Source organism: Larus michahellis, chromosome 3, assembly GCF_964199755.1.
Source record: "Larus michahellis chromosome 3, bLarMic1.1, whole genome shotgun sequence".
Lineage (NCBI taxonomy): Eukaryota > Metazoa > Chordata > Aves > Charadriiformes > Laridae > Larus > Larus michahellis.
In genome coordinates, this window is record NC_133898.1 from 8208989 (window position 1) to 8235376 (window position 26388).

At 41.9% G+C, this 26388-nt stretch overlaps 1 protein-coding gene across 4 annotated transcripts in view; it reads right to left on the reverse strand.

Annotated features, from left to right (window-relative positions):
* PLCB1 (phospholipase C beta 1) overlaps positions 1-26388 on the reverse strand; it is a 399913-nt gene that overhangs the window by 140834 nt on the left and 232691 nt on the right. For all 4 annotated transcript variants that reach the window (XM_074578486.1, XM_074578487.1, XM_074578488.1 and 1 more), the window contains exons 4-9: positions 21085-21225; positions 14249-14328; positions 10615-10668; positions 10263-10338; positions 4527-4627; positions 2943-3109 (exon numbers count right to left, since the gene is read on the reverse strand). In XM_074578486.1, the coding sequence (XP_074434587.1) occupies positions 2943-3109; positions 4527-4627; positions 10263-10338; positions 10615-10668; positions 14249-14328; positions 21085-21225 (619 nt within the window). The remainder of the gene's footprint in view (positions 1-2942; positions 3110-4526; positions 4628-10262; positions 10339-10614; positions 10669-14248; positions 14329-21084; positions 21226-26388) is intronic.

The window sequence follows — 26388 nt, forward strand, 5'->3', positions numbered from 1 at the left end:
AAACAAGCCTTTAAAGTCTCTACCACCACAAAGTACTTCAAATCACTCATGGCTCAGAAGAAGTGGTTAGTCACAACTTTTAAATTTCTTTATGGTATTTTCTTCTGTTGTGGACCCGTATCTGCGATTTACTTCAAAGGAGTAACTTCTCATTGCCAAGAAAGAACAAATACATATACTATGTTGTCAGATCTTCTGGCTTGCTTCTTGAACCAAAACTCTGCAAAACTACTCCAGAAGTCCAATTATTTAATTGCATTGGTCTGGCACGACAGCGATGAAGTCATCCTTAGGCCACCTGTAACTCCCTTTCCCATCCCGCTGTTTATCATGTAATCCTCTCCCATCACTCCCTCTGTCTCATGGCCTTGTTACACTACTCCTCTCTTCCCTACGCTGCTCTTCTGGTTTTTGGTGTACCCTATTAATCCCGAGGACTTGTTTTAGTTGGGACCTCTTCAAGCTCACTTCAAAACAGAGGAGCACAAAGGAGCACGTGGACAATGACCCTGAGCCCATCTCTCTTCACGGAGCTGTTGGGCCCCGTTTTCTTTGAGAACTATGCTGGGTGAAGGCTTCTGCTGCCTTCTCACCTCGTTTAGCTGCTGGTCTGGGTGCGCTAAGGTTTCTACCTGCTCTTACTATTTTAACTGACAGCACAGGGGCCGTTCCAAGCATCCTGCTGCCGTTCCTGCCTCCCCACTGACTGCTTGCCATAGGCCATGCCACCACAAGAAACGTAGCAGAATATACGAGCAGCAGAGGTGGGAAGTTAAGGCCAACAAGTTCATGGGTATATAACAGTGGACCGCATCTAACTGTGGTTTGAACATCCACGGGCCTACTGAAAGTAACACCTCTGCTCAGTGACCCAAGCGAGTCCAGTTTCAGTGGCAGGTAGTGTCACTGAAGCGTGTCACTTTGCTTTGCCACCCCTGCGATTCAGCCTATGAACAGTCCTTTCTGACGGCAGAAAGCCTGAGTGACAATCCCTTTTACAAAGCACCATATTAAAAGGTTCAATCATTATTTTGAGTACGCACAGTAATATTTTGGTGACATTTTACAGACATGCAGCATTTGTTTGCAATTATTCTATGAGTGTAGGATTGAGTGCACACCTACACTTCATTTAATACACAGTGAATTGCATTTCCAACTCGAAGCAGATGTACAGAAAATATTGTGTCCCAGTGTCAATCCTGATTAGCCGATTTCTGTAATTTTAAGGCAGCATGTTCGGGATTCGCACAGGGGCCTGAGTAGCAGAACGGGCCAGTTACCGCAGCTTGGCCACCAGGCAGGTGCTAAATAAGAGAGGGCATCTGCAGCATGGAGGTGACCTGCAGGTTGTGCCAGCTTTGTCAGAGTTTGCTGGACATCAGTGCGCAAGTTTGAAGAGAAAAAAAACGCAACAAAACATAAAATGAATTAACTCCCAATGACCTGCCTTTCCCTTCTTAAACTCAGCATTTTCTGTGAGAACTGATTCTGGAGGAGCAATGTAAATCATACCCAGGAAGAGAGGCACCTACGGAAGAGCAAGTGCCTGCAGCAACCTGCGTCCCCATGTAAATTAGGGTAAGCTGGAGGTGTCCCACAAGTCCTACTTGAAGGGTGCTAGCAAACACCATCACAACACTCCTCTTTCTGAGGTTTGTTTGATGCTTCCTCCTTACTGCTAGTCAGAACATGATTTCATTTTGGCTTCGGTGCTCTGCTAGCACACCTCCTTCTAATAAATCCTTTATTTAGTTTATATGAAGTGCCAATATCTGGGTAATAAGAATGATCTTTTAGGTACCAGACTCTTCTGCCGCTGATGCGAAATAAGGCAAGCGCAGAGCAACGTTCTAGTATTTGCGTGGATGAGACAGGAGGTCACAGTGTGTTTTCATCTATTCATGCTAGTATTCTCACTGACGTCAAAAGACAGTTTGCATAAGCATGACAAAGAAGCAGGATTTAACCCTCCATCAAAACCTCTAGAAACACTAAATTTGATTGGACAAGAAAAATAAGAAGCCTTATGAGAAAAAATTCCAAGTGTTTTGCCTTGAGACAATGCTGATTGTGGCGCTGAGAGCCTCAAGACATCTAGGTCAGACGGCGTCCAGGGAGAGGGGTGGGAGCGCCTTCAGTGAACCTCTAAGACTTTTGGGAAAGATGTCATTGTTTTCCCTTTGGATCCAAAAATCTCTGTACCAAATCAGTGTTTTTTTCATATCAGATCTGTTTTTCAGGATATAACCATGTCCTTAAAATTTTAAGGTATAAACACATTAAAAGCTGGGGTAATCATTAAGATATGTGGATAGGAATAAAACAGGATGCAGACACAAATTCAGTGCTATTTTAAGACTTGTGGTAGCAAAAATTTGCAGAGATTTGAGCAGGAGCTCTCTTGCTGGTTTTGGCAAAATGCCCAGTTAAGCCCTGACAACGCTCGAGACTTTCAAAAGGGAGTTTTCTGTGATTATCGCACAAAACACACTCAGCTACTCTCACATTTTACTTTGTGTACCACTTTATCAGAAAGCAGAGTGCTGGACTTATTCCTATTATTAAATTATAGAATTATCATCATCCTAGTTTTAACGCCACCGATTGTTTCTTTGATTGTTTCAGAATTGGGTAAATAGTCATTGTGATAGTAAGGTTTCTGCTGAAGTTTGCGTACCACAGCAACTGTTCTAAATTATCAATTACACGTACTGAAAACAAAATACCGAAACCAGCCCCATCCTTCCTAAACTGATCCCAACCAAATACATTTAAAAATGCACCACACAGTGTCTCACAGGCCTGTACAAGGCAAAAGGAGATAGTTGGAAATGCAAATTGATTCTGAACCAAGTTTTGCTTTAGCATGCACCGTAGGACAATTGGGTCATTACTTCAAATCACAAACCGAGTAGAGCAAGAATATAAAAGCCACTGACCTTTCTTTGCTAGATTACTGTTGGGTTCATACTTCTCGATCAGTTGTTGCACTTGTTCTTGTTTTAACGGTGGATAAAGGATTTCGTTTAATCGTGGATCACGTTGCTTAAAATTTATAAATTCCATCATCTGATCAACGGTAAGGTATGGTTTGCTCTTGGCACCACTAGAGAAAAATTAAAGCAACAGCAAAGCTATTAAAGTAAACACAAAAACCCACAAAAGGAATCGTTTTCCTTGAAATCTTGTTCAATGTTCTGTGATTTCCCAGGGAAACCGAAACAAGATTCAAACTATCGTACAACAAAACCATTGCCCCACCGTGTCTCTGGACTAATTTACTTTGCCAGCATGCAACGACATTCTTCGTCAAACATGTAGCAGTAAGTTTTTAAAAGCCTTCAACATTACTGACACCAATGGGAAGAGTTAGAGCAATGCTAAAACCTTTTCATTCCTCTAAATTCCTGCAACAAAGCCATTTAAAAAAGTAAAAGAGAAAAGGACACGGAATTCAATCCTGAGCTTGCCACAAACACTCTGTTGGCATTCCTGGCCCAACTATTTGGTTTTACTGCTGAATACAAGCTGCCCTGACTTCATTATTCCAGTATTTGCTTGAGGGTTTTTTTATAAACCTGCTAAAAAATGCTAGGCGCTCTGCAAAGCAAGCAAAAAGCTGCCTGTTTAGAGAGGCAGTAGAAAGAGCGGGGTTTGGGCACAATTCGTTCCCAGATGGAGATGCAGGAAGGCTCCAAGCCAGGTGCCGTGCTTAGGGTTGTCTACAGCACTTGGGACTGGCCTACTTCTGCTCTGCGAGAGAGCAATGGGAAGTCTACCCCCGGGTTCAATGGAAGCAAACTGGGTCAAGGCTGAGTTCCTCTGAAACCTCAACCTTCGAGAAAATAAGCACAGGAGGAGTACGTGAGCACAGCCATGTTGCAAAGATGCGTTCGCTAATTGCTTTAGTGGTCTTGGGATGTATTTTGGAAATTACTTTGCGTTCCTATTGCTTTGTGTTCCGACACCATTGATCGGGCTTTGCTGAAACTGGGAAGTACAACAACTTGCTGCAAGGGGCAGAAGCAACATGAGTTATATAGCTTGTAACTGAATGTATGAAATCAGTTGTAGCTGGCTGCTAATTTAATTTCACGGTGTGAATTCACGATGCACAAATCCTAAAAGTTACTGCATTTTTTGCAACTCCTAATTAAGCTTTTGGGGGTGATTATACATATTCTCGCGCCTGTTGCACGCTGCTATTGCTTATTACTCTTTTCCGTTTACTTTCATGGAAGCCTAAACTATCCTAATCCATACAGAAAAACAAAACCCAGCAGTTCTGCTCCTCTAGGAATAAATTCCTTTAAAACTCCAGCCATCAGAAACAGAGGCAAAAGCTTGGGAGAGAAGAAACCCTTGATCCAAGGTTAAGTAACAGCCCTGCTTGACACTGAAATCTGTTCACGGCAATCGCTGCATGGTGCTGTAGTCTAAATAACCTACTTTGCCATCCCCAGCCCAGAAAATCATTGAAGGGGGATAAATAAATAAATAAATGACCGAGCGTCTTTTCTTACAACTCAGAAAAGATGTGGTCGATCTCAGGCCGAGGGCAGAGGTTGTTTAAGAACACCCTGTACACGTCTGGCGTGAAGTCGTCTTGAGGGATTGAATCATTCTGCAAAATGGGGAAAAAAAAGAGCAAAAGAACAATACAGCACTTTTATAGGCTCTTTGTAAACAGATCACTCACTACCACACTCCTTTTGATTTGCTTCCTGCAACCTAGAGGAGCCCGGATTTTGCAGAATACAAATTCCATTGAATAACAGACCAGCTTAACGACTACATCTTTAAAAAATATATAAATACATCCATCATTTTAGTTTCCATAAGGCTCTTTCTCTTTAACACCTGTGAAGAAAGAAAAAAAAAAAGGACAGACATGTCTCCATCTAACCACGTTATCTACAGCATCAATAGGTACAGCCATCCCAACGCAGCCTCTGAGCTCAGTCCCAGCAGGGCGGCTGCCCAGTGGTGCTGAGCCCGCCTGCTCCAGCGAGCAAAACGGCAGCGTTACAGAGGACGAGCACGTCACTCATCTTTCCAAAGCTTTCAAAGAACCAGGGGATGAACTGGGTCACTGAGTCAGTATTAATACTCTTCTCTGACAGCAGCAGCAATGTTTCCTTTTCCTTCCTGAAGATACACGTTCAAGATACCGTGATTCCGGGCAAGACTCACGCAGCGTAGCTTTTCCATGCACCTTTGTCCTAAACACTCAATGTAACGCATTTGGCAATCAGATTTCTTTTACAGAAATTCATGAAAATGCTCTCCAGCATTTTTTTTTCTTACGTTTTCTAAAATTCAGAACACTTTACGTTTAATCCTGCTTCCAGATGATATTGTCATCATCCACATTATACCTGCTGTCTTTTCTCTGAAAAAACAGAATTACTGTTTTTAACTGGAGGGAATTACTGGACTGGATAAGGAAAACAGTCCTTTGTACAAGGCTCAAGAGCCCTCCTCCCACTTGCATGTGCTGCCTTCAAGCTCCAGAGGTTTGCAGAAGACAGCAAGGGCTGCTTCTTTAGTGCAGCTGGGAAGAAATGAGGACCCTGAAGAAGGTTCAGAGCTTTTTTCAGCACAGAACAGCAGTGGTGTGCTCGCTGGCTTCTGCCTTTGCATCAGTGCACTGAGAAAGGAAAATGGGCCAGAAGCTTGTATTTTGTGCAGGGGAAACCTTATAAAGGATCCAAAAAAAGGAAAACAAAACTCATGAAATGCAAATACTACCAAATCTAATTTTTGAGTTTCCTCCATGCAAACTACCTTTATGAAAAGCTATGACAGGTAGTCACCGGGAGCACCATGGGCTGATGTGACACATCTCCATGTCTCCAAAATAATGCCCAAATCCGATGAACTGGAGGAGGAAAATTGTAACATGGTGCTGTGGTTTTGGCACAAAGCCATTTGCTTTTAAACACCGTTGAACCTGGTCGCCTCAGACGGAAACTGCTGACAGAGGAAATCGTTGCTTTTATTTATTCTGCCTGTTTAACGCCGTTGCCAAGGGAACCGGAAGTGTCGATTCAAGCCTTTGTTAGACGGAAGGAAACTTTTCCGTATTTTTCCTGCTTTAGGTTAAAATAAATAAATAAATCCCACAGGCGACGCTTTATCTCTTCTTTCATCTATGAAACCCACAGAGGCCTGAGAGGTTTTTGTACCGTGACCATCGTTCAGCGTTTCTGTCCACAAGCGCAGACTGAACCGGACCCAGCTCACGCTCCACCTGGGCATCCATCTCCAGGCTTCGATGGTCTAAGTTCCAGCCATTCGTGACCCTCGTGCCATTCTTTTTTTGGCAAGTGGCTGCAGGGTGAACTGGTTCAAAGCTTTCCCGGCCAAAACAACCCCATGTGCTTTACCGTGGGATCAGCTCCCCGAGCCAGGTAACCCGCCAACAGCACAACTGCTAAACCCAGGGCAAGGGTGGATGGAGAAGTTTGTAACCTGAAGTTGGAGGACAGAAATAGCTCCTTTCAGCGACAGCCGTCGGCAGCGTAGAACTACGTGTGAAACTGCACCTTTGCTAAATTTGAGCCGCTGATGCTCCTGTTTTCCTAAGGGCCAGGATCCATAAAGCTTGTGAATCTTCTTGTTAAAGCTGGCACCCCGCTCTCCTCTGTTGCCTCTACCTATAATCCCTAATCAGCAGGCTCCTGCTCCTCAGCCAGCACTTCTCCTAAGGGCATTTTAGATGTTGATTCTGTAATTACCACAAAATTACAGTCTCCCACTGACCTACTATATTTGTTCCCTTACAGGGGAGTTGAAGGAACTTAACACTGAACAAAATGCGAGATCCAGGCTTGTATTTGCCACTTGGTTCCATCAAGAAAATATACCTTAGTTTCCCCTCACATATCTACACAAAGGCCTGCTACAAGGAGAATAACCAACACAAGTCTTCGGGAATAAATACAGAATTTTTTAATAACTAATTATTTCCTACCAGTAATGTAATCAGTGGGCTACGAAACACAGAGATCTAGGTGGGATGTGAAAGCCTTGCTGCAAGCATTTGCCACCCCAGGCACAACCTCAGACAGCTATATTTGGATTCCAAAACCCTGCCTGCCGAAAAGGATTAAAATACACTGCCCCTTTCCTCATCCTGGCCTGAGCCATGCACATTGCAGTGGAACCACCCACACACCTTATGCGCTCATCTCTCTTTTTGAGACCAATGAACAAATCACAAACTTTCTGTACCATACGAGAGCATCCCTCATTTCTGGCTTGGCTGAATATTGCCATTCAATTTTATACTGTGATGAAGACTCTCTACTAATCTCAAACACTGTTGATTTATTATTTCTCTGGTAATCTGTCTGTTTTTACGACATCTGTATCCATCCTGTTACACATTTGGCAGCACAACAGCTAATTCAGATTTTTGCAGACAGGACTCAATAGCTGGTCGTTTTGAGTTAACAGTCAAGCTCACTGGTGCTTCGTTGTGAACCTCTACATTAACTGGAAGGCAGAAACCAGTCTTCACAGCCAAACAGGCAACTGATACAAAGTTCTTCAAATTCTATTTAAGGCACTTTTGACTAAAAACAAAACAAACGAACTAAAATACCCAACAACAAACTCCACACCACCACCATCCAAAAGTAGCCAAGGTTTTAAAAAAATCATAGGACAATCAGATGCCAAACTCAAAAACTCATCAGCATTTTTTAAAACTGCATTTAAGCATCCGGCCGGTATGAGATTTGCTGGACAATGAATGCTGCCGAAAATCAGGTCACACAGGGCTGGGTTCTGCAAGACTTTACACATGCCAGGTCCGATCCAGAAATACATAAATAAATAAATCCACACTTTGGAAATGTGCTTGTCTTGAATCCATGGTCATCCCATTGCAGTCACGCTCAACCGCGAGACCAGATCAGGGCTGGAGCGCCCAGCGCTCTAGGGAATCCATCCCTTATTAAGGTCCCTAAACAGGAAATAAAGAGTTTGGTTTTGGCACTCCTGGGGAGCCTCTCGGGTGCTATTCTTCTAGCAGGATGAAGACAACGTTCCAGGCAACGAGAACTCTTCCTTCTCTCTGTCTAAATACAGTGCGTACGACACATTGACCCATGAGGTTTCCTGGCAAGCACATGGACAGGGAATTTCCTAAGAGCAGGGCTGGCGGACGCTGAAGTTTGTACTGTCACAGACAAGCCCACGCAGTGATACTCTACCCCAGCAGCGCAGCTCAGGCTGCCCTATGCTCAGGTCACTCTGTACGATCGGTAAGGGACTGTCCCAACCCTGAAGCTGTGAATCGGGGAGAGACTGATAAATGCTGACTTGGCATCCTCTTAGACATGACTCTGAATTTCATTTTGCGTTTTAGGGTCATCCACAGGTTCCAAGAGGTGCAGGAAAACATGCAAAACTCACGGCCAATGAGCCACATATATTCCTAAGAAATTAGGGTTATGGTTTTTTATATGAAACCTGGAGAGAAAAATCTTTAGAGGGATCTTCATGAAGCGCAAATATAAAAAACCAAAAAGCCTAAGCTGTTAATGTCCACGAGAGACTTCCATGAATTCTCTGAATAATTTGGTGTGATTTTGCTGAGGAAGATTCCCTGATATTTATGAAGATATAAATACCCTGCTGGAGTCCAGTACTCTTCCAAGGCTCTACGGGCACACCATTTGTCCTGTAGTACAATGGGACAAAAAAGCTGGAAGTTGAAGCTAAGAATTTTACTTGTTCAGATAAACAGGAACACAAAGGAAAAGAGCTGTACTTGAAGAACTGTTTTTCTTCTACTCGATTACCTCTATGAGATTCAGAGTTTCATGCTTCTTAAGCACTCAGCTTCTAAAATATTTTTTTCCAAGACGATCAACACAGTTCTCTTTGTTGCATGAAGCATATTTCTCTTTTATCCCAACCAAAGAAAGGATCTACTTTATACTATGCATAATTTTCAAGATGGTATCCCAGCAACAAATATCCAGCAGTGTGTATGTAGAATTGTCTCTACTTAAATAAATAGCACAAAAAGGTTGCAGTTTCTTTCAAGGACTCCACTGATGTTTAGGTTTGTTTTTTTTTTCAAAGATATGTAGTAAACAGCAGTAACTGATTTAAAAAGCAAAGCTTCCGAGATCTTTTGCACGTCTTATCTTGTTTGCTAACAATTAACGGAAAACCCATCTTTAAAATTTTTCTTTCCGTGTTTCTAACCTCCCAACCTTACTTCAGCTAAGGTTGTTATAATCCTTTATACCTAACTTCACAGTAGGTATATATATCTTTGGAATTCCATGGAGCTAAGCTCCCAAACCTAGGAAGGAAGGTCTCATTGGAAAGGTGTATCTGAGGTTTGGCTGGTGAAAGTTTTGCTCCATTGCTCTTCTGGAACTGTAGGAATCGGCTGTATGAAGAAATCATTAGGGAAGCAAAGGTTGAGCAAACATCACAGCAGAGTTTTCTACAAGAGCGAGGGATTAGGAGATGCAGGCACTCCTCTGTTGCAGACTAGTTCTGCCCACCTCTTAGACCTCCAAACATAGGAATTATCCTGTGAGAAGCTTCTCGGAGGAGAATCTCCACCTGGGAGGAAAGACTAAGGATATCTTCAGTCCAGCATTAACTAGAATTCCCTGCTTGAGCTCATTCCTCTTGAAAAAGCCTTCCTCAGAGGGAGGTACCATCCTGCAAATGCTCCAGGTTGAGGAGATGTCCTGCTTTAGCAGCATACAATGGCTGCATCCCCGCAGCATTGACAGCTTTGACGCTATAGCATTTCAAACACTTACCCCATACATCTTTCAGAGAAGTTTCAGTAAGTTTAAATTGTCACTTAACTCAAGCTACAGATTATTTAATTTTTTTGTGAGAAAGAAACAGATTACACCATTAGCTACACCTTAAGCTAACACTGCTCTGAAATCATGCCTTCAGTACTGGGCAACAGTCACCGACGCTTCAGATTTCTCCAGGACATGTCACACAACCCCCTGCCCTTTCCTTTCAGCCATTCGCACTTCTTCCAGGCACTGCTGGTCCCTACACAATTTCGAATCAAAGGTAGAGCTGCAGATGGGTATCAGGAACTTCTGTGTGGGAAAGAAAGACCTGCTGCTGAGGACGTATCCAGCAGCAAAGCCAGCACAGCATGATCAGCCTTGAACAAATTGTCCTCAACTCAGAGAGTAAACACTGCTGAATACACGCAACGTTTTTTAAAGGCCAGGAAAAAAATTTCAGATGCTTACCCTGGAAGATGGAAGGTTACAAGCTTCTAACGCGGTCTCTACCCGTTTTCTGTCAGCGGAAAACAAGCGGTATATGCTACAGAACAAAGACAAACCAGAGGAAATTGGCTTAAAGACTTGCCTGGATGGCCCATGTGGTTTGAAGAGTGAATATCACTTCCCAGTCTATCGCATCTTTTGCTATTTATTTCCATTTGGCTGGAAAAAGCCATCACGGCTCTCTTCGTATTACCCCAGTGATACGCAATTTGAATCTATTTAACCTCACAATATGTCTCTGACATCTCAAACGTATGTTTCACACTAAAAAGTCAGAGGAGACTACAAGGTAAGGAAGGGGAACAGAACTTACTTCTTCAGAGGAATGCGCCCTTCTGGAGTCACCTGCAGCTTAAGTTTTGTGTAACTGTGGAGAGAAAAGCATCCTGTTTTATTTTTACAGCATTTTCAAGTACTTCTCCACCAACTTTATAGCTCAATGCCATCGTTCTGATCATGTGGCAAGTTCCACTCATCTCTTTTGCCCAATATGAAAACCTGTTGGGATATCACAAACAGTAAATACCTTTTCCATCAACAATAATGCACCTGTAGTGTCAAATACCGCCTGCCATGCAACAGGACATTGCAAATACCATTAATGTACAAATTTATCACCCCCGCAAGCTCCTCCTCACCCTGGCTGCCTGCCAGTCTCTCAGCAGACTGAATTGTGGCACGCAAGCTACACAATTTGCCTGGAAAGGTGGCTGTACTCCTCCTCCTCTTCAGGAGGTTGAAAAATTCCCTGGATGTCGCACGCCAACACTGCTGCCTCCCTAAGCCCTCCCCATCACAGATTTCTCCATTTGACCCCAAACATTGTCACTCCTCAGCTGGCAGGAAGTCAAATGGCTGGCAACTGAAATGTCTCTGCACCAGCAGGAGTGTCAGTATATTTAGCAGCCCTCGGCAAGCCCAAGACATTTCCCGGGTGAAGCGATATAAAAATTACACGCTGAAACCATCTTACAAGGCAGGCAATTATCCAGCGTTTGAACTGAGTATTCAGAGCATCTCAATATCTCAGGACCTGTGACTCCTCTCACATGCTCGTTAAGGCAGCAGGGTGAGGATGTCTCTTTCTTTGTCCAAATCTTTCAACACACTGATTCAAAGCCTACTGAACCAGGAGACATCCAGTAGCGTTAATGAGAAGCAGTTGGGCCTGCAGCTGCTATCTGATGATCCTCCCGGTATGCGAAGACTACTGGTTACCAGCATGATGTCAACCAGCAGCAGCCTGTGAAGAGCACAACTTTTTGGGTGCTTCATCTATTCCACTTGCATTTAATTAAAACTATAAGTTTTGCAGTAATATGATCTGGTGAAAAATGTGGCAACGCTTAAGTATTTCAGAGGATTTTTTGTTGTTAAATTTTTTTTTTTTTCACTTTACCCACTGGCCTACCAAAAGAAAAAGAAACTGCATGGTTCTAATAAACTTTCCTTTTCTTCCCAACCCAAAATGCCATTAGCAACCGTTTCAAAAGCAAAGTGCGTGCTAATATCCTGAACTAGCATAGGAACATTTTCACGAATCCTGATGTCCTCGTAGGCATCTTCTGGAAACCGAAATCTCTTGTGCTACCGTGTCACCAAACAAAAACATTATCCCCTCTGCCCCATCTCCCAGCACAGAGCTAGATTAAAAAGTCGCAGCAGTTAGTAAAAAAGGTTTTTTTTATTTTGCCTTCTATTTTTTGAAACTTTTGAGTGCATTCTAGTCACACTTAATGTCTTCCTGTACAGCCAAGCCAGCAAGAAATAAAAGAAAATGGGGGAAGAAAAAAAAAAAAGCATTCTGAACTTCAGTTAAAGCAAACTAAAAATGTGTGTCTGAAGAACAGTCAACCCCCACCAGTACTCGCCACCTTTTTTTCCCTCTCTAATTCTTTGTTACATGTGGGACACTATTTTTTGCCCTGCAGCCATTATCCAGCCACCTAAGAAAATGAAGCATGTTATTCCTGTTAAAAAGCCTGTTAGGAGATACTCCCCTGGGTAGCAGCCGAACGGACTCGTTTCAGTAGTGCCGTGCTGGCTCCAAGAACCACAAACGCCGGACGTAGCGCCGACCCAAGGTTTCCGTAGTGCACTCACCCTTTGCTCATTACTGCACCCGTCGGTATTTCAGTATTAATATACTCCAGCGTCCATTTTGGCACCCCGACACAAAAATACACTGCATTATTACAACAGAGGAATGAGCAGTTTAGAGCCAAAAGGGCAGTTTTTATTAACCATCACTCCTCAGAAATTAACCCCATTCTCCTCATCTGACCGAACCACAGGAGAGCTGCTCAAGCTGTTTATTAGTGCACTTCCAACACTGCAAGGGATTGAACGCCACACAGAAAAAACCCTTTCTAATTCTGCTCTAATGCAATTTGTTTTTCTATTTCAACAAAAGCATTCCGATAGGACTGCACGCAACCCTTTGCCTGGTACAGTAATTATAATGGGGAAATATTTTTAATCTTCAGAGTCAAAGATTTCTTTAGTGACTCTGACTTGGCATTTGTGCAGAGGACCCTGGAAACCCTACAGTTCCCTAGTGATTTATTAATTAGTGGAAAAAGATAAAGACACAGAAATGCCATGCTTGTCTGCTACTGAATCTATGCAATGGGTCCAGTGACTTCATCTTTAATTAATATTACTTGAACAACCACCAAAAAACCGGCTCTGAATTAGACCGGCTCTACTATACTGTGTGATAAGATGTTCCTCCTGTGAACCTGACATGAAAATGCCCATTAGGTACAGCCACAACGCTCCCCACTGCAGACCTGTCAGCAAAGTCTGCTGCCACCTGAGGATCTGAGTGGTAAGAGCCTGGAAATAGTAACATCAAACCACTCCTGTAACTCATCTGCAGCCCAGGGAGCTGAAGGAAGACTTCAGCTGCAGCACAGCCAGTGCTATGAGAAGGAAACACGCACGCCCCCCTTCCCAGAACAGGCACCTATGAGTATGTACACGGGATTAAAGTTAAGCAGTTGGGAACTTTCTGACTAACTATGAGTGCATTGAATGAAATTAGGCATGCGCAGCCTTAGGAAGGTGAAAAAAGGTTAACTCGCTTCTTGGGTGGAAGCAAGTTTTAGAAACCTCAGCCCCAGCTTGGTATTTAGCTGGACTGAGGAGAAATTAAAAGGTGTTTGGGAGGGACACAAAGCTGAATTTAACCAGCCAACTCGTAGGCTGGGGAGGGCACGTCTTCTCTTTTAGACCCCCAAAAGGCCAGCAAATACCCCGGTTCATTACCATGCCTCTCTCTGCTAGGCTTTGCCGTGCTAGCCCCAATGCTCTTCACTTAGGCGAACTCCCTCAGCGCGTGCAGTCATCATCCCCTTGAGAATCGCTAAGCTCACGTTCACTTCTCTTTCCTTTTGGAGGTGTATTTTTACACCCTAAACGTTCCCATAAACAGCTTTCCTACTTTGCTGAAAGCAACTCGGAATCAACGCGCTGTGCAAAGCGATCCAGATGAATGGATTCACAGCTTCCTTCTGAATCGTGTGATAACCAGAGAGATTAGACTGAGAAAAATGGACTTCTTGCATTTCTAACGTTTTGATCAACAACAGAAAAAAGGGAAAATAAACCAAAAGCAAGTCAGTCCAGAATATTCTTTCATTTTAAATGGAGAGCTTCAGACTACAGCTGAAGCTCCTACTTTGGCATACAAGGGGAGGATGGCATTTAATTCTGGATTTTTGCTACGACTTAGTAGTTTGCATGAAGAACCCTAACAAGATTTTTCTTTAAATGACGTTTGGATAACGGCCTTTTTAAAACCATGAGAAAAGACAGCCTGTGTTTACAAAAGTGACAACTCATCAAAGCAGAAACAATAGATGACAATGTGACTAACAAAGAAAGAGGAAAATGACGCAGAGAAAAGAGCAACACCCACAGCATTAAACACAACGGCCACTTACGCTTTTTCCAGAAAGGCGTCCCTTGACATGTTCTGTGCCAACAAATTTGTTGCCAAACTGAACACTTCATCTGACCATTCCTATAGAGAGAAGACGTGATTAAATGAGGCCTCATTTAGATGTTTACTTACACAATGCAAAATATTTTTGAAAATTGTATCGTTAGTAAAAAGGGCCTAATTAAAGCCTGAACTTGATTTTTCCAATTACAGTTTCCTTCCTTGTCTGTGAGACCTGATTTTCTCATGCTACAAAAAAGGAAGTGTTACAAATACTTTTTTAAATGATACTTTATTCCACTGAATTGAAAAAAACCCAACCACGTGGATAAACGTCTGATGCAAAACATATTCAAGTTCCTGGAAGATGTGCAAAAAATGGTCCAGAAAAATACATTTTCTTGTGTGTTGGACACTGTTCTGGTTGACACACTAAGGATTACAAAAGGAGCCTTTTTATCACCATTCTCGTAAATGAAGCTGAAAGGGGCTTCGAGTCCTGTGCAGACAGACAGACTGGACATGGTGGAAGACAGAGCACACCATAGTACGGCTCGCGCTACAATGGCTCCTCTTGTAAGAGTTCGTTACGCGAGGCTCTGCATCCCTCTCTCCTCAGATCATGAAGTAATTCAGATAACAAATACGGCACCTTATCTTTTACAGCGTATACTGAATTATGAACAATATCTAAGACCTTACCAGCTGACGTAAGAAACATACTTAACAAACCAGGAGAAATATATAAGAATAAATTTAAATTATTCTGATACACTGGGAAGATGCAACTCCAAACAGAGAAGCTCCTCTTCCCCCTACCGTACATCCTTACGCTGTGGTCCTATCCCCTGCTAAATTATTTTTCCCTCTTGCCACCCTGACCTAGGGAAGAAATGTCCTCCAGCTGCTCACAGAACACCTCCCTTCTCCACCTGCTGGCACCGCTCCTCCCATGGCTCTCCCTCAATTTTCCTCTCTTTATTTTCCTGACCGATTTTTTTCTCATTTCGATGCATGTTGCTGAAGTCCTTCCCTTTGGCCTCTGCCCTTTCCCAGGTTCCCAGCAAGGCTGGTCCATGATTATAATCTGGGGTTTAGACTCTCACTGCTCTTCCCGTCGCTCTCCTCCCCGGCAGGTGTCTCCTGCAGCTTTACAGTGACACCTTCAGCATGTTTTTCCTTGCTAACTTGGTGCTTATTTACAGTCTTTAATTGCAATGCTTTTTAAGCACAAGTATGGTTTTGGATTGGCTTGGTTTCACCCCTGTAAGAGAAAGGAACAAAAATAAACAATGCCTCTGCAAACAATGTGATTTTTATTTATTTTTTTTTTCACTTGAGGAAGTTTTCTGGGTTTTCTTTGAAACTAAAATTGAGTTTCCTTTCATATCAGTCCAGATCCAAAATTCCCATCACCACACACCCTCCCAGATGCATACTCTTTGGGAGGTATTCCCTCTCCTTGGTTCTTCTTTTTCTTGAGGAAAAATATAAAAAAAAAGGTGATTTCATTCTGACAAAAATTGATAATGATGAAAAGTCTCATTGACTTCCAATGAAAGAAATGTCGCTATGTCACTTTGGAGCTTATGAGCTTGTTTTACCTAAAAGCCTCAAGTTTCTGCGTGACTAGGTGATGGATTTGTGAGGTTCAGAAATTACCATATTTTTCTATTTTTTTAACATGCTAAAATTTGTTCCCCGAAGTTATCAGATCTTGTTCCTGAAACCAGTCTCACACCGCTGCCCCCTACAAGGAAGGGCCAAAGCTATCTGCAACGCCTACTGTCAGAAGGGCCTTTGATATCCTTCAGCTACCGGGTGCTCCAGTCCACCCCATTTACAAGCTCACCCCTGAGCAGCCGAGACAACACAGCTCCCTGGGACCGCTATTTCTGGCAGAGAAACCTCCCTCCCTCAGACACAGACTTCTTGTTCTGGAGGTAAACCACTGTTGCTGAGATTGTCCTCTCCCCTCCACCTCTTGTGACCACTTCCCTTTTTTTTTTTTTTTTCCTTTACTTGTTTTTCTTAGGTTCAATTTGAAAAAAAAACACAGGGGTGTGAGAAAGAACAAGAGAAGGAGTTGGGTTTGTTAGCAACACCATTGCTGTGCTGTGACTCTTGGAACAGAAAGCATATTAAGTGCAGCATCTTTTTTTTTTTTTTCCCTTCTTGGCAACTCATTTTTCCAGGCTCAAAATAGGCTCATCTTGTAAACACTGCTTTGTTTAGGCACTAATAATAGCCGTTAAAACTTCTGTCTGTGACACTAATGGCTGCAAAGATTAATGGCAACATAAAATATTATTTAGAAATTGAAAATACGTTGGCTTTGAACACATCTTAATAGACTTTGTTTTGATGTCACTGATTCTGCTGGGCTTGAAACTGAATTATTTTGTAGAAAACAGAAGCAGGGCACTTCAGGACTATCCCACACCCCAGCTCTTCCTTCTCTTTGTCCGAGCACTTTGTTGACCGGAATGTAAGGGGAACTCAGTTATTATGTGCCTGTCACAAGCATTATTTATATAAACAGTCTCGCCATGTTCCTTTGCTAGTTTTTCCTGGCTCTTCAAGTGATCACATCGCTCTTGCCAAATATCCTAAGGGCTACCTGCATGCTGAGCCCCTTCTAACTAAGCAGGTGCCAAGTCAATAAGTCACAAGCAATCGACACAAGTCCATCGCCTCTCCCATTTTAGGGTCTTCATTCCAGCCACCACAGAGCCACAGCCAAAAAAACGAGATCAGAAAACACGCCAAGGATCACATCATCTTTCCAGTCACTGGTCTGAACCCTCAGCAGGAGGGGAAACAGCAGCCCTTGAGCACAGACCCAAAGAAATAAAGGAGATGCTTCGGACTGACTTTGATGGGCTTGCGTCAAGCTGTGAGCCAAGCTGCGTCTCGTCACTTTAGCTACCAAATGGCTCCCTTTCCTTGGTTTTGCTGCATGGTACAGAGTAAAGGCCATGCTCTAACTCCGTGCGTGAGGCAGTCCGCAGCTGTCTGTACCAGCAGCAGTGATTCCAGAAGGCAGCGCTCGGTGAGAGCGCTCCGCAGGGTAGAAAGCTGTTATGTGTAGAAAGAAAACAGCCTACTGCGGGAAGGTTATAACAGCCTCCGAATCACCGCGGTAGCTGGAGACTCCTGTACAGATGCAATACAAAAAGAAAATATAAATCTGGGCATTTTGAAGTAGGACTGAACTAGTGCCAACAAACTGTTTGCAGACTGGAAGCCTCTGATCCTGTTTGGTAGCGGAAGGACCCAGCCTTCCGATAGTTAACTCCAAGCAAGTTGTATCCAGCATGATAAGAGCTCCCTGCACTCAATCTCCTCTTGGCTTCGTCCTGTTACACTCATTCATATTTATATCATTCCTGTGAACTTTACTAACAAATTATTTAGCTGTTCTGTGCTTTGGCAGGTAGCATATAAGCAGCAGTTCATTTGGAAATCTGTTGCTCAGTGAAGTAATTTCTCTCCTGTATTACATGCATGAGGATACATACCATAAGACATTCATCTCAACAGAAGAGATGAGACTTTTTTCATAAGAAAAGACAGCACACATTCTTGAAAACACTTCCTTCAAATCAGAACTGACCACATGTGAATGCGACGTTTCTTGCACGTTTGTTTTTGATGGGAGGTTAACAAAGCAAGCTGCTGAAATTCTACACTGTCAGCATCCTTATGAATTTTATTTTTAAAAATATATCAAATTGACATGAATTTATATGGTTTTACCATTTTATTATGCTGATCAGCCTCTTAAATATGCTTAAGAGACTGGAAAAATAAAGACGTATGCTGAAAAGGATAGTATAGCACAACTTGTGAATCATCTTTGATTACATCATTTTACTTATGGAGGAATTCATTCAGCTCTTAGTGATGGATCTGATCCAAAGCTCATCAAACTGAGGAGAAACAGAGTTCCTTGGGCTCTGGATAGGGGTCTGTATGGCCAGGTTGGACTAGCGTGGTGAGAGCGGCTGGTATGAAAAGGCACAAAAAAAAGTGAGAGGAAAGAGATGGGAAAGACGGGATGTTCATTTCTGAAGTTACTGGATTTGGGAAGAGAATGAAACACTGCACAGGAGACACAGAGGTTGTTCACGGGTTAAACTTCATGTTGGGAACAGAGTTGGAGAAAAAGAGCATCCGCTCAGATTAGGGTTGGAGAATAAGCTCCTTTCTTTGTCCTGGCTTCTGCAGTGCTATGTTTGTGGATGCTCACAAATCCCATCCCAAGACAGACACACCCGTCTGAAAATACGCAAACACTGTGTTGGTGCTACTGCTTTTCACCATCGGGCCGGACCTAGCAATTTGCCCTTTCGACCATAACCCAGTGAATTCCAAACTGCATTCTTTGAACAAACCAGCCGCTCAGTGCCCTTCAGCTCATCACTAACGTACTTGAAACATTAGCTACTTCCTCCTGGAGGAAAGAGCACATCACAACTACATCACCACTTCTAGCTCTGTATTTAGCGCACTTAAAGCAAGCTGAAGAGCCCAAGGCTCGTATTGTCATAATTCTCCCACAGCTTGGCCAGTGGATGTGACGAACAGAGTAGTAGCAGAACAGGAAGCCTTCTGCAAAGGAAGAAACCCCCATAATGAAGTAATTTTAATTGCTTCACTAAGACTGTTAGTTTACTTTGCCTTTCCTCTCCAAGGCAGGACTGATTGATACTTGTCACACAACTTGAAAAATAAGGTATCACGAACGAAGGGACAATCCGAAAAATATTCATGCACTGAAAAGGGAAAGGTGGAGGAGTTTGTCAGTGGCATTTGCTTTCCCTGGAACGTCAGCAAGAGGATGGGTCAAAATTCGCCTGCATGATGTTGAAAACTTCTTGCGTTTACACGCCCTCTCAGAGCTCCCTAAAGAGATGATTTGTGCTTGATATGCTTATTTATAACAACTTCTCTGAGTCACTACATGGGTCCTGGAGATGACAAGGACCAGCTTCTGTGGTCTGTCTCATATAAAGTTGGAAAACATGTTAAAAAAGGAAGAAATTTTAGATACATTCAACAGTGATAAAATTCCGTTCTCACTGAAACAGTCAGGATATTTAGAATGATTTCAAAGCAAGCACAGCCAATCTGCAGTGCTTTGAAAATCCTATCTCCGGGCTACAGTCCTTGATAAAATATGAATTTATTTGGACTACCGCATTTACAAATAACAGGGAAGACTTAAGATTCTTAGTTACTCAGATCGTAGGAGTTACTCAGGATTTAGAGCAGTCAAGCTTTTCTAAAACATGATTTTGTCTACGGTATTTTTAAGGTTTCATTACCAAACAGAAAATGGCCCTAAAATACCACTTTCTGTACTGTTTTAGCAAACAGATTATGGCTCACTGATTGCTGGCTAGACAGGAAAGATAAAAAGGACACACGCTTCTGATTTAGGTGATTTTTTCCTTGGTAACGGCTCACAATTTTTGCTGGTAAAGCTTTAGCATACCATTTCATTTTCCATCACATGCTTTGCTGTTTGTTTTTTTTTCCCCCCAAAGAGTTGTTTCAGTCACTTTCATTTTTGCAGGGTTAAGATTTCTTTACCACCCCTGTAGAGTATAGCTGTGCGTTTTCAAGTCTGAGGACAGCACTTCCCACTCAGCAGTCCACGGACCACCACGACCTCATTTTGTTTCTATTCTTTCCTATGAAAGAAACAGCGGAAATAGTTTTTGCCAAGTTGACCGATTGGCTAATGAAGATTAGCGGAGACAGAAACCTGGCAAGCAAAAATATATCCTCCTTAGCTTAAGGCTTTCATTCTATGACCTTTTTTCATCTGGCCTGACCATCCTTGTTGCCTGTGTGGTGTCAAAGTAACTCCTTACTGTTGTTAAATAACAGCAGTCTACAGAGAAACTGTCTTTTCAGCACAATCTAGTGGACTCGAGGATGCAAACCATATGAAAGTGTGTTCCGTGCGTGGTTAGCTGGAGGCTGTCATCAATCTACATGAATGGAAGCGGAAAGAGGAGTAACTTTTGAATGGCAATTTGGAACAGATAAATCAAAGAGCTTCCCCTTCATTGAACACGACTGAGTCATACAGAAGGTGGAAGAAGGAAAAAAATAAACATGCACTAAATTCAGTCATAACTTGCTCGTCACACACAACTGTGTTTCATGCAGTGTGTTGGACAGAAATGAAGGGACTGTATACAGGCACGGGAGTACTTTGCTAAGATAATGATGTTGACTTCGCAATTCTTATCAAGGGCTATCAGTAGACAAAATGGAATGCTTAAAATCAGCCTTTGAACATGAGCAGAAACAGTCATGGAAGTTAAATTAGGTGCCTGCTTGCTGACATGCTTGAGTATACCAGGTAGAGCTGTAGATTCCTACTCCGACATAGGCCAACCTTAAAAAGTCAACCATTTACAAACCTTGATCTCACAGATGATCCATAATTCTCACACACTTAGAACAAGCATAAAAGGGTGACAACTACTGAAAGATACTGATACGTGTTTGGAGACTCACAGTATACTACTTACAGCCAAGTGAAAATGTGCATGTACCATTATTTTCACAGGGCTTATTTGGGCTTTACAAGCAGTGTTCTGAAGATGAGCACACACCTATCAGGGGCATAAACTTTGCTGAATAAACTCGCTGAAAAAAAAAGGATTGCACATTTCTTCTTGGGTACTGAGCAGCACTGCTCTATAACAGGATTGAGGTTCATTTCACAGCAATCTCCACTTTTATCTCATTTGTCTATATCTCAAGAGAATACTTTAAAAACATTAATTTTATACGATGCAGATGAACGTATATTACCTTTGCTATATCCTCTTGGAATGCCACCAAGTTCAAGTACGATATATTGACCAGATCTGGACCATAGACAACAGTTATCATTCGATTTTCCAGTCGACCTCCAAGGTTCCCAGCATCCAGCAGTTCGCGCAGTTTTGGATCCTGCAGGTAAATACATTACAAAAACAGTTAAAAGTCTTTTGCAAACACTTGCGTTAAAAGAGGTATTTTTAAAAAATACTTCCATTTTGAAAACTTGTGTTATTTTGAACATTTTAAACATGACGGAACTAGGTTCTGATCCAGTTAATTATTCATTAAAATATTTAAAGTTATTAACCTAGGATAAAAAGACAATGACCGCTGTAAATCCTTCAAAGCCCCTGAGCTCTGTATTGGTACAGTGCAGACTAAAAGCTGTCCAGTTGATGCCTGCACATTCCTATTCTCAGCTATTTTGTCTCATAAGATAAGCATGTGTAAGCTGGTTTGCTTGTCAAAATAACAGTATCTGTCCAAAGGCGACTGGCCTCAGCAGAGACATTCTCTCTAATTTCAATGGCTTTTAGATAAAGCTCAAAATGAGAACTTGGTTTTGCCTAAGGAATTGAGAAGACTGGAATTAACTGCCTTAAACACTATGAAATGAATAATTTTTAATGGTGATGCCCTCCTCTTTCTTCTTCGTGGCCAAAAGGCCCTGTATTATTTATATTCCATTTATATTTAGTTTTCAGTCTTTTTTTCAGGTTTATATGCAATATAGAAATTACTACATTACATTTCTGTGAAGGAAAAAGATATTCAATGATTTTTATCGGCTAACAATAGCCTGAACCTCAGCTTCATTGGTAGCATAAGCACGTGAAAAACAATTTCAAGTGATTTTGCAACTCTACTAGTTTCTATTCGGCTGCAGCATTTCCATGAAATGCACTCAGTGGTTTTTCAAACTAAGAAAACTGCTCGGTCCTTGGCCTCAAGATGAAGTTTATAAAGGCAAAGACAGATGAAAAGAAGCCCTGCATGAGTGAATTCAATCCTTTGAATAGGGCCAGTAGAATTTGAGAGCTCAGGTTTCCTAAAAGGCAAGATTTTTCAGTCTGGTACAAATACTAAAAAATGGCCAGCAAATAGTATCACTACGGGATGACAGATTCTGTGTAGAGATCAAACCATTTCAAAACTGACACAAATATATCCTGCAGCTTACGTTTCACTCTCACGTGAACCTTTGCCCCCCACTGTCTGCATATGTTTAGTGTTCATGGTACTTCTTAACATTTAATAACTTTTGAATAAGAATCTAAATCTCCACCGACCGATACAAACCAAATTTAGTGTAACAGGATGATACGCTTAAGATGATGAAAAGGGCTATTTTTCACGGATCTCGCAGGAAATCCTATATCGACAAGACCTCAGTCTAAAAGGCATCTCCTGGCTGGTATCCTATCTGCTTGTAGGCAATGGAGCTACGCATCCATTCACCAAATAGCTCCCAATGTTTAGGACAGCATTTTGAAGTCTGGCATATAAACTGGAAAGAAACTACAAGGCTGTCTCTCATAAAATGCCGAGCCTCATTAAATACTGGGTACGATGGCAAGTATTGCAGGAAAACAGAATAATCCTATTTGAGGGTTCTGTAAAGAAGGAATATGATTGTGCTCCGAGACAAAGAAGATTTCATGGGTAAACAAGTTAATGACAGACTTTCACATAAGAGAAAAACAGAAGAGGGATATAAAAATAGTAGTTGCATTCCAGAGATGGGAATTTGAAGGAGAAAGACAAAGAAATTGTGTTAATTTTACATCTAGGAGAAAAGCTAGAGAAATGCCCTGAAGATGCTAAGTTAGTGATGGTGTCATTACTAGATGGGTTACTTTCGCTTTTGTTTACAGGCTGAACGTTACAAAGCGCTGTTTAATTTCTCTGGGAGATGAGAACTCATCTGCTTTTTACTTTCTACCATCTCAAACCCAAAATCAGACTGATAAATGCTTCTGCTGAAGGGCCTGTCTGGGAAGAGCATCATTCTGAACTCAAACTGAACAGGACTGTCTATCTGGTTTTATTCTCTTTCACATATTTGTCATTCCTTTCTTCTTTAACCTGAGTGATCCTATTGCTCACAGTTTCACTCTTGGTGATGAAATGCAATCGTATCAACAAAAGAAGAAAGAAGATAACCTTTTTCCTTCGTATTTAGAGTCAGCTATAGGATGTCTCTATGTTGGATCATACTCTAGTTAGTCTCAGATACACATTCGCTATGCATCACAAAATAAAAAGGAAACATATTTGAAATGGGATGTTTTTCCAAAGCAAATTCATCAAAAGAGACGTTATCTGGGACCGGCTCAGTAAGGTTTTTAAAAGTGCAAAGTGGCCAATCAGGCAATTTGAGTATGAATTTGGTCTTCCAAATCATAGGATTTTTCTCCAGGTTTGAAAGGCAAGCAATTAGACAGACCACCCTCTTTGAATTGCTGGGTTTGCATGAGTAAAATGTTGAGTTCTTCTATTCTGTTAAAGACTTATCTAACGAAGTTTGACACACACGGTCCCTTACAGCCATACATTATCTGGCTGCCACCCCGCACCTATCAGTAAAGGGCACACGCTGCATATCCCAGGCTATCTCAGTGTAACCTGCCGTGTGCTCCACAGACTTAAAATAGATATTTTTATTATACGTGCAGTGGAAAAGAATAATTTTGATATAACAGGATTTATACCCCTTTTTGACCACTGCCGTGGGTGTATTTGCCCTTTAAGGGTGACATCTGCATTTCCATTTGTCAGTGACAACTTAGCCCTTAACTGATGATCTTGGTCATATTCTTTGGTTCTTAGATCTGAAACTTAGATACCAAAACACACTGTCAGCTCTTCACATTCCTCACAAACAGCTCTGCTTCCTTATTACCACACTTAGCTGCAAAAACTACTAAGGAGATGAGCAAAATATCCTTTATCAAAATCTCGAAGACTACTGAAGCTCTATGAATCAAAGCCTTTGTAAAATGTCAGCAAGTTTTCCTGTGGAGATGATAGGAAAGCACATGGGAAAAAAACAAAGCAGCAAGACCAAATTTAGGTTCTTTTATGTAAATCGGATTATTTTGATAATTCCATTTTGAGGAACGAGACTGAAAGTCTGCTGCTGTTTGGAGCTGCATTTGATATACTGGCTCACAAGCGGACAGATTGGTTTTTGGCGTAAGCTCTTTGCTAGACTGGGGCCTTATGATGAACATATTGAGCTCTTCGAGAGACATTCAGGAGAATTATACCTATTAAATATCGATTATAGACTTTTTTTTAACATCTGAGCTACCGAAGCTCTATCATGTCAGAGAACACGTCCATGGGATGCTCAATAAACAGCAGGCTATTGACAATGCCCACCCAACTCAAGTTCCCTTCATAGTGCAATAATTTAAGTCTGCCTTGATGTTTTCTGACAAAGCAGCATCCTTTTGCCTCTTTTACTCACAAGGTCTAGGTGTTGGCTTGCTTTTTCCCTTCCATTAAAGTTTATCAGGAGCTTCAGCTCAAGGACTGGAGCTGCCTGAAGACTTGCCCTGAAACCACGTCAGGAAAGCCCGTGTTTCTGATGGGACACCTCTGTGGTTAAAGGGCTGTCAGATTCCCAGAGGGAAATGCAAATTGTGGGCAGGCAAATACAGAGGAGGTGACAAGGATAGTACTGGCCGCACAAATAGCTTTAAAACCCATTAAAAATAAGATTAACCATGTCAAATTGAGGCAAGAGTTGGCCAGAGGACTATCTGCTCGTTTGGTAAAAAGCCCTCCCTATTCGTTTCCGCTGTCTTGACAAAACTGTCAAAAGAAAATATACCTTAAATTAATCCCAAACAGAAATAGAAAATAGGAAAAAATAGCCAGAAACATGAAAAAAAAAACAAAAAACTTTATCGATTTCCTACAAAATTCATGAATAAACGCTGAATAATGATGTTTCGTTAGAAACAAGGATCCTGCAGACAGATGGATAAAAATAGATTTCAATCCGACTTCCACAACTTTCTCCTGTTGTATTTTCCTTTCACTGGAAATCATAAAAATAACGTAAACTTAAAGAGGCTATTCAGCCACATTAGTGACAATCTCCGTGAAGACTGCTTTCAGCTGTGGTTGGTATTAATAAACGTAGCTCTTAACACTTAAATTCCAATTAATGTGTGCTCTGCCCATTACAATAAACGCTGTAACATCTTTTAATAGCATCCCCATCTCTTTAAACTTTTCTCTGAGAACTTGCAACACACCATCTGTCTGGGAAAATTTTCTGTTTGTTTAATACATTGCCATACATATAAATATACACACATATACACAAAAGGCTGCCATGCAGTTCAGTAAACCTCAAATTTAAGCACGCCAAGGGGCAGCAGGTCAGCCAGGGTTTCACCTCAGATGTAAAGTACCACCTTTTGTTACTAACATTTCCCAAAGCTGTGGCACCAGCTCCAAGAGCAGCTGTCTCTGATCCCAAACCTACATTTAACAGTAAGAGATTCTGTCCGGTGCTAAGGGTTTTCCTCAGGGTTTAGCAGTTCCACACGAAGTGATGGTCAAGCTGGGTGAGTATCAAAAGACTCAGCCAGAGCTTCTGTGTTGCTAGAACAGTTGTGTAATTAAAGTATTATAGGAATTTTTTTGGTGTTTGAAGACATGAGTTTACAATGCAAACAATCTAAAGGAGTCATTCTAGACTGCATACAGCGCGCTCCTGTGCGTGCAAAATGCCTTACGCTCCCCGGCCCCAAACCACTACCAACTGAAATCATCTTCTCAAGCATCTTATGCAGTAAAACATTAAGATGTCAATTAAATACTTGAGTCCTACTGCAGCCATAGGTATGAAAGGCATCCCAATGCCTCCAAAAAAGTAAATGTCTAAAAGAAAAAAAGTGCCCAAATAAACCCCCAGCAAATCCTACACACAAACTGGCTGTTTATCAGCTATTTTCATGACTTCTGTCAATCTGACTTGCAATTTCCAAATGCCTTCTGTTTCTGGTACTGCAAATATGCCACACTCCTTACTTTAAAACACTGTATTTAATGAAGGAAAAGTTTCAGACAAGCAGGGTTGGGTGGAACTGTACATGCTGCTGTAGATTTTTGAACTACATTACACAGCTATACGAGTACTTCAGAACCCCCTAGGCTCTGTATCATAAACCCAAATTGTTATATTTGTGTCTTGAAAACGTCAAGACTGGAGAGGTTCAAAAAACTGGCAATAGAATTTTATCTTAGATCCTGGCTCATCAGAATAAGATTTCC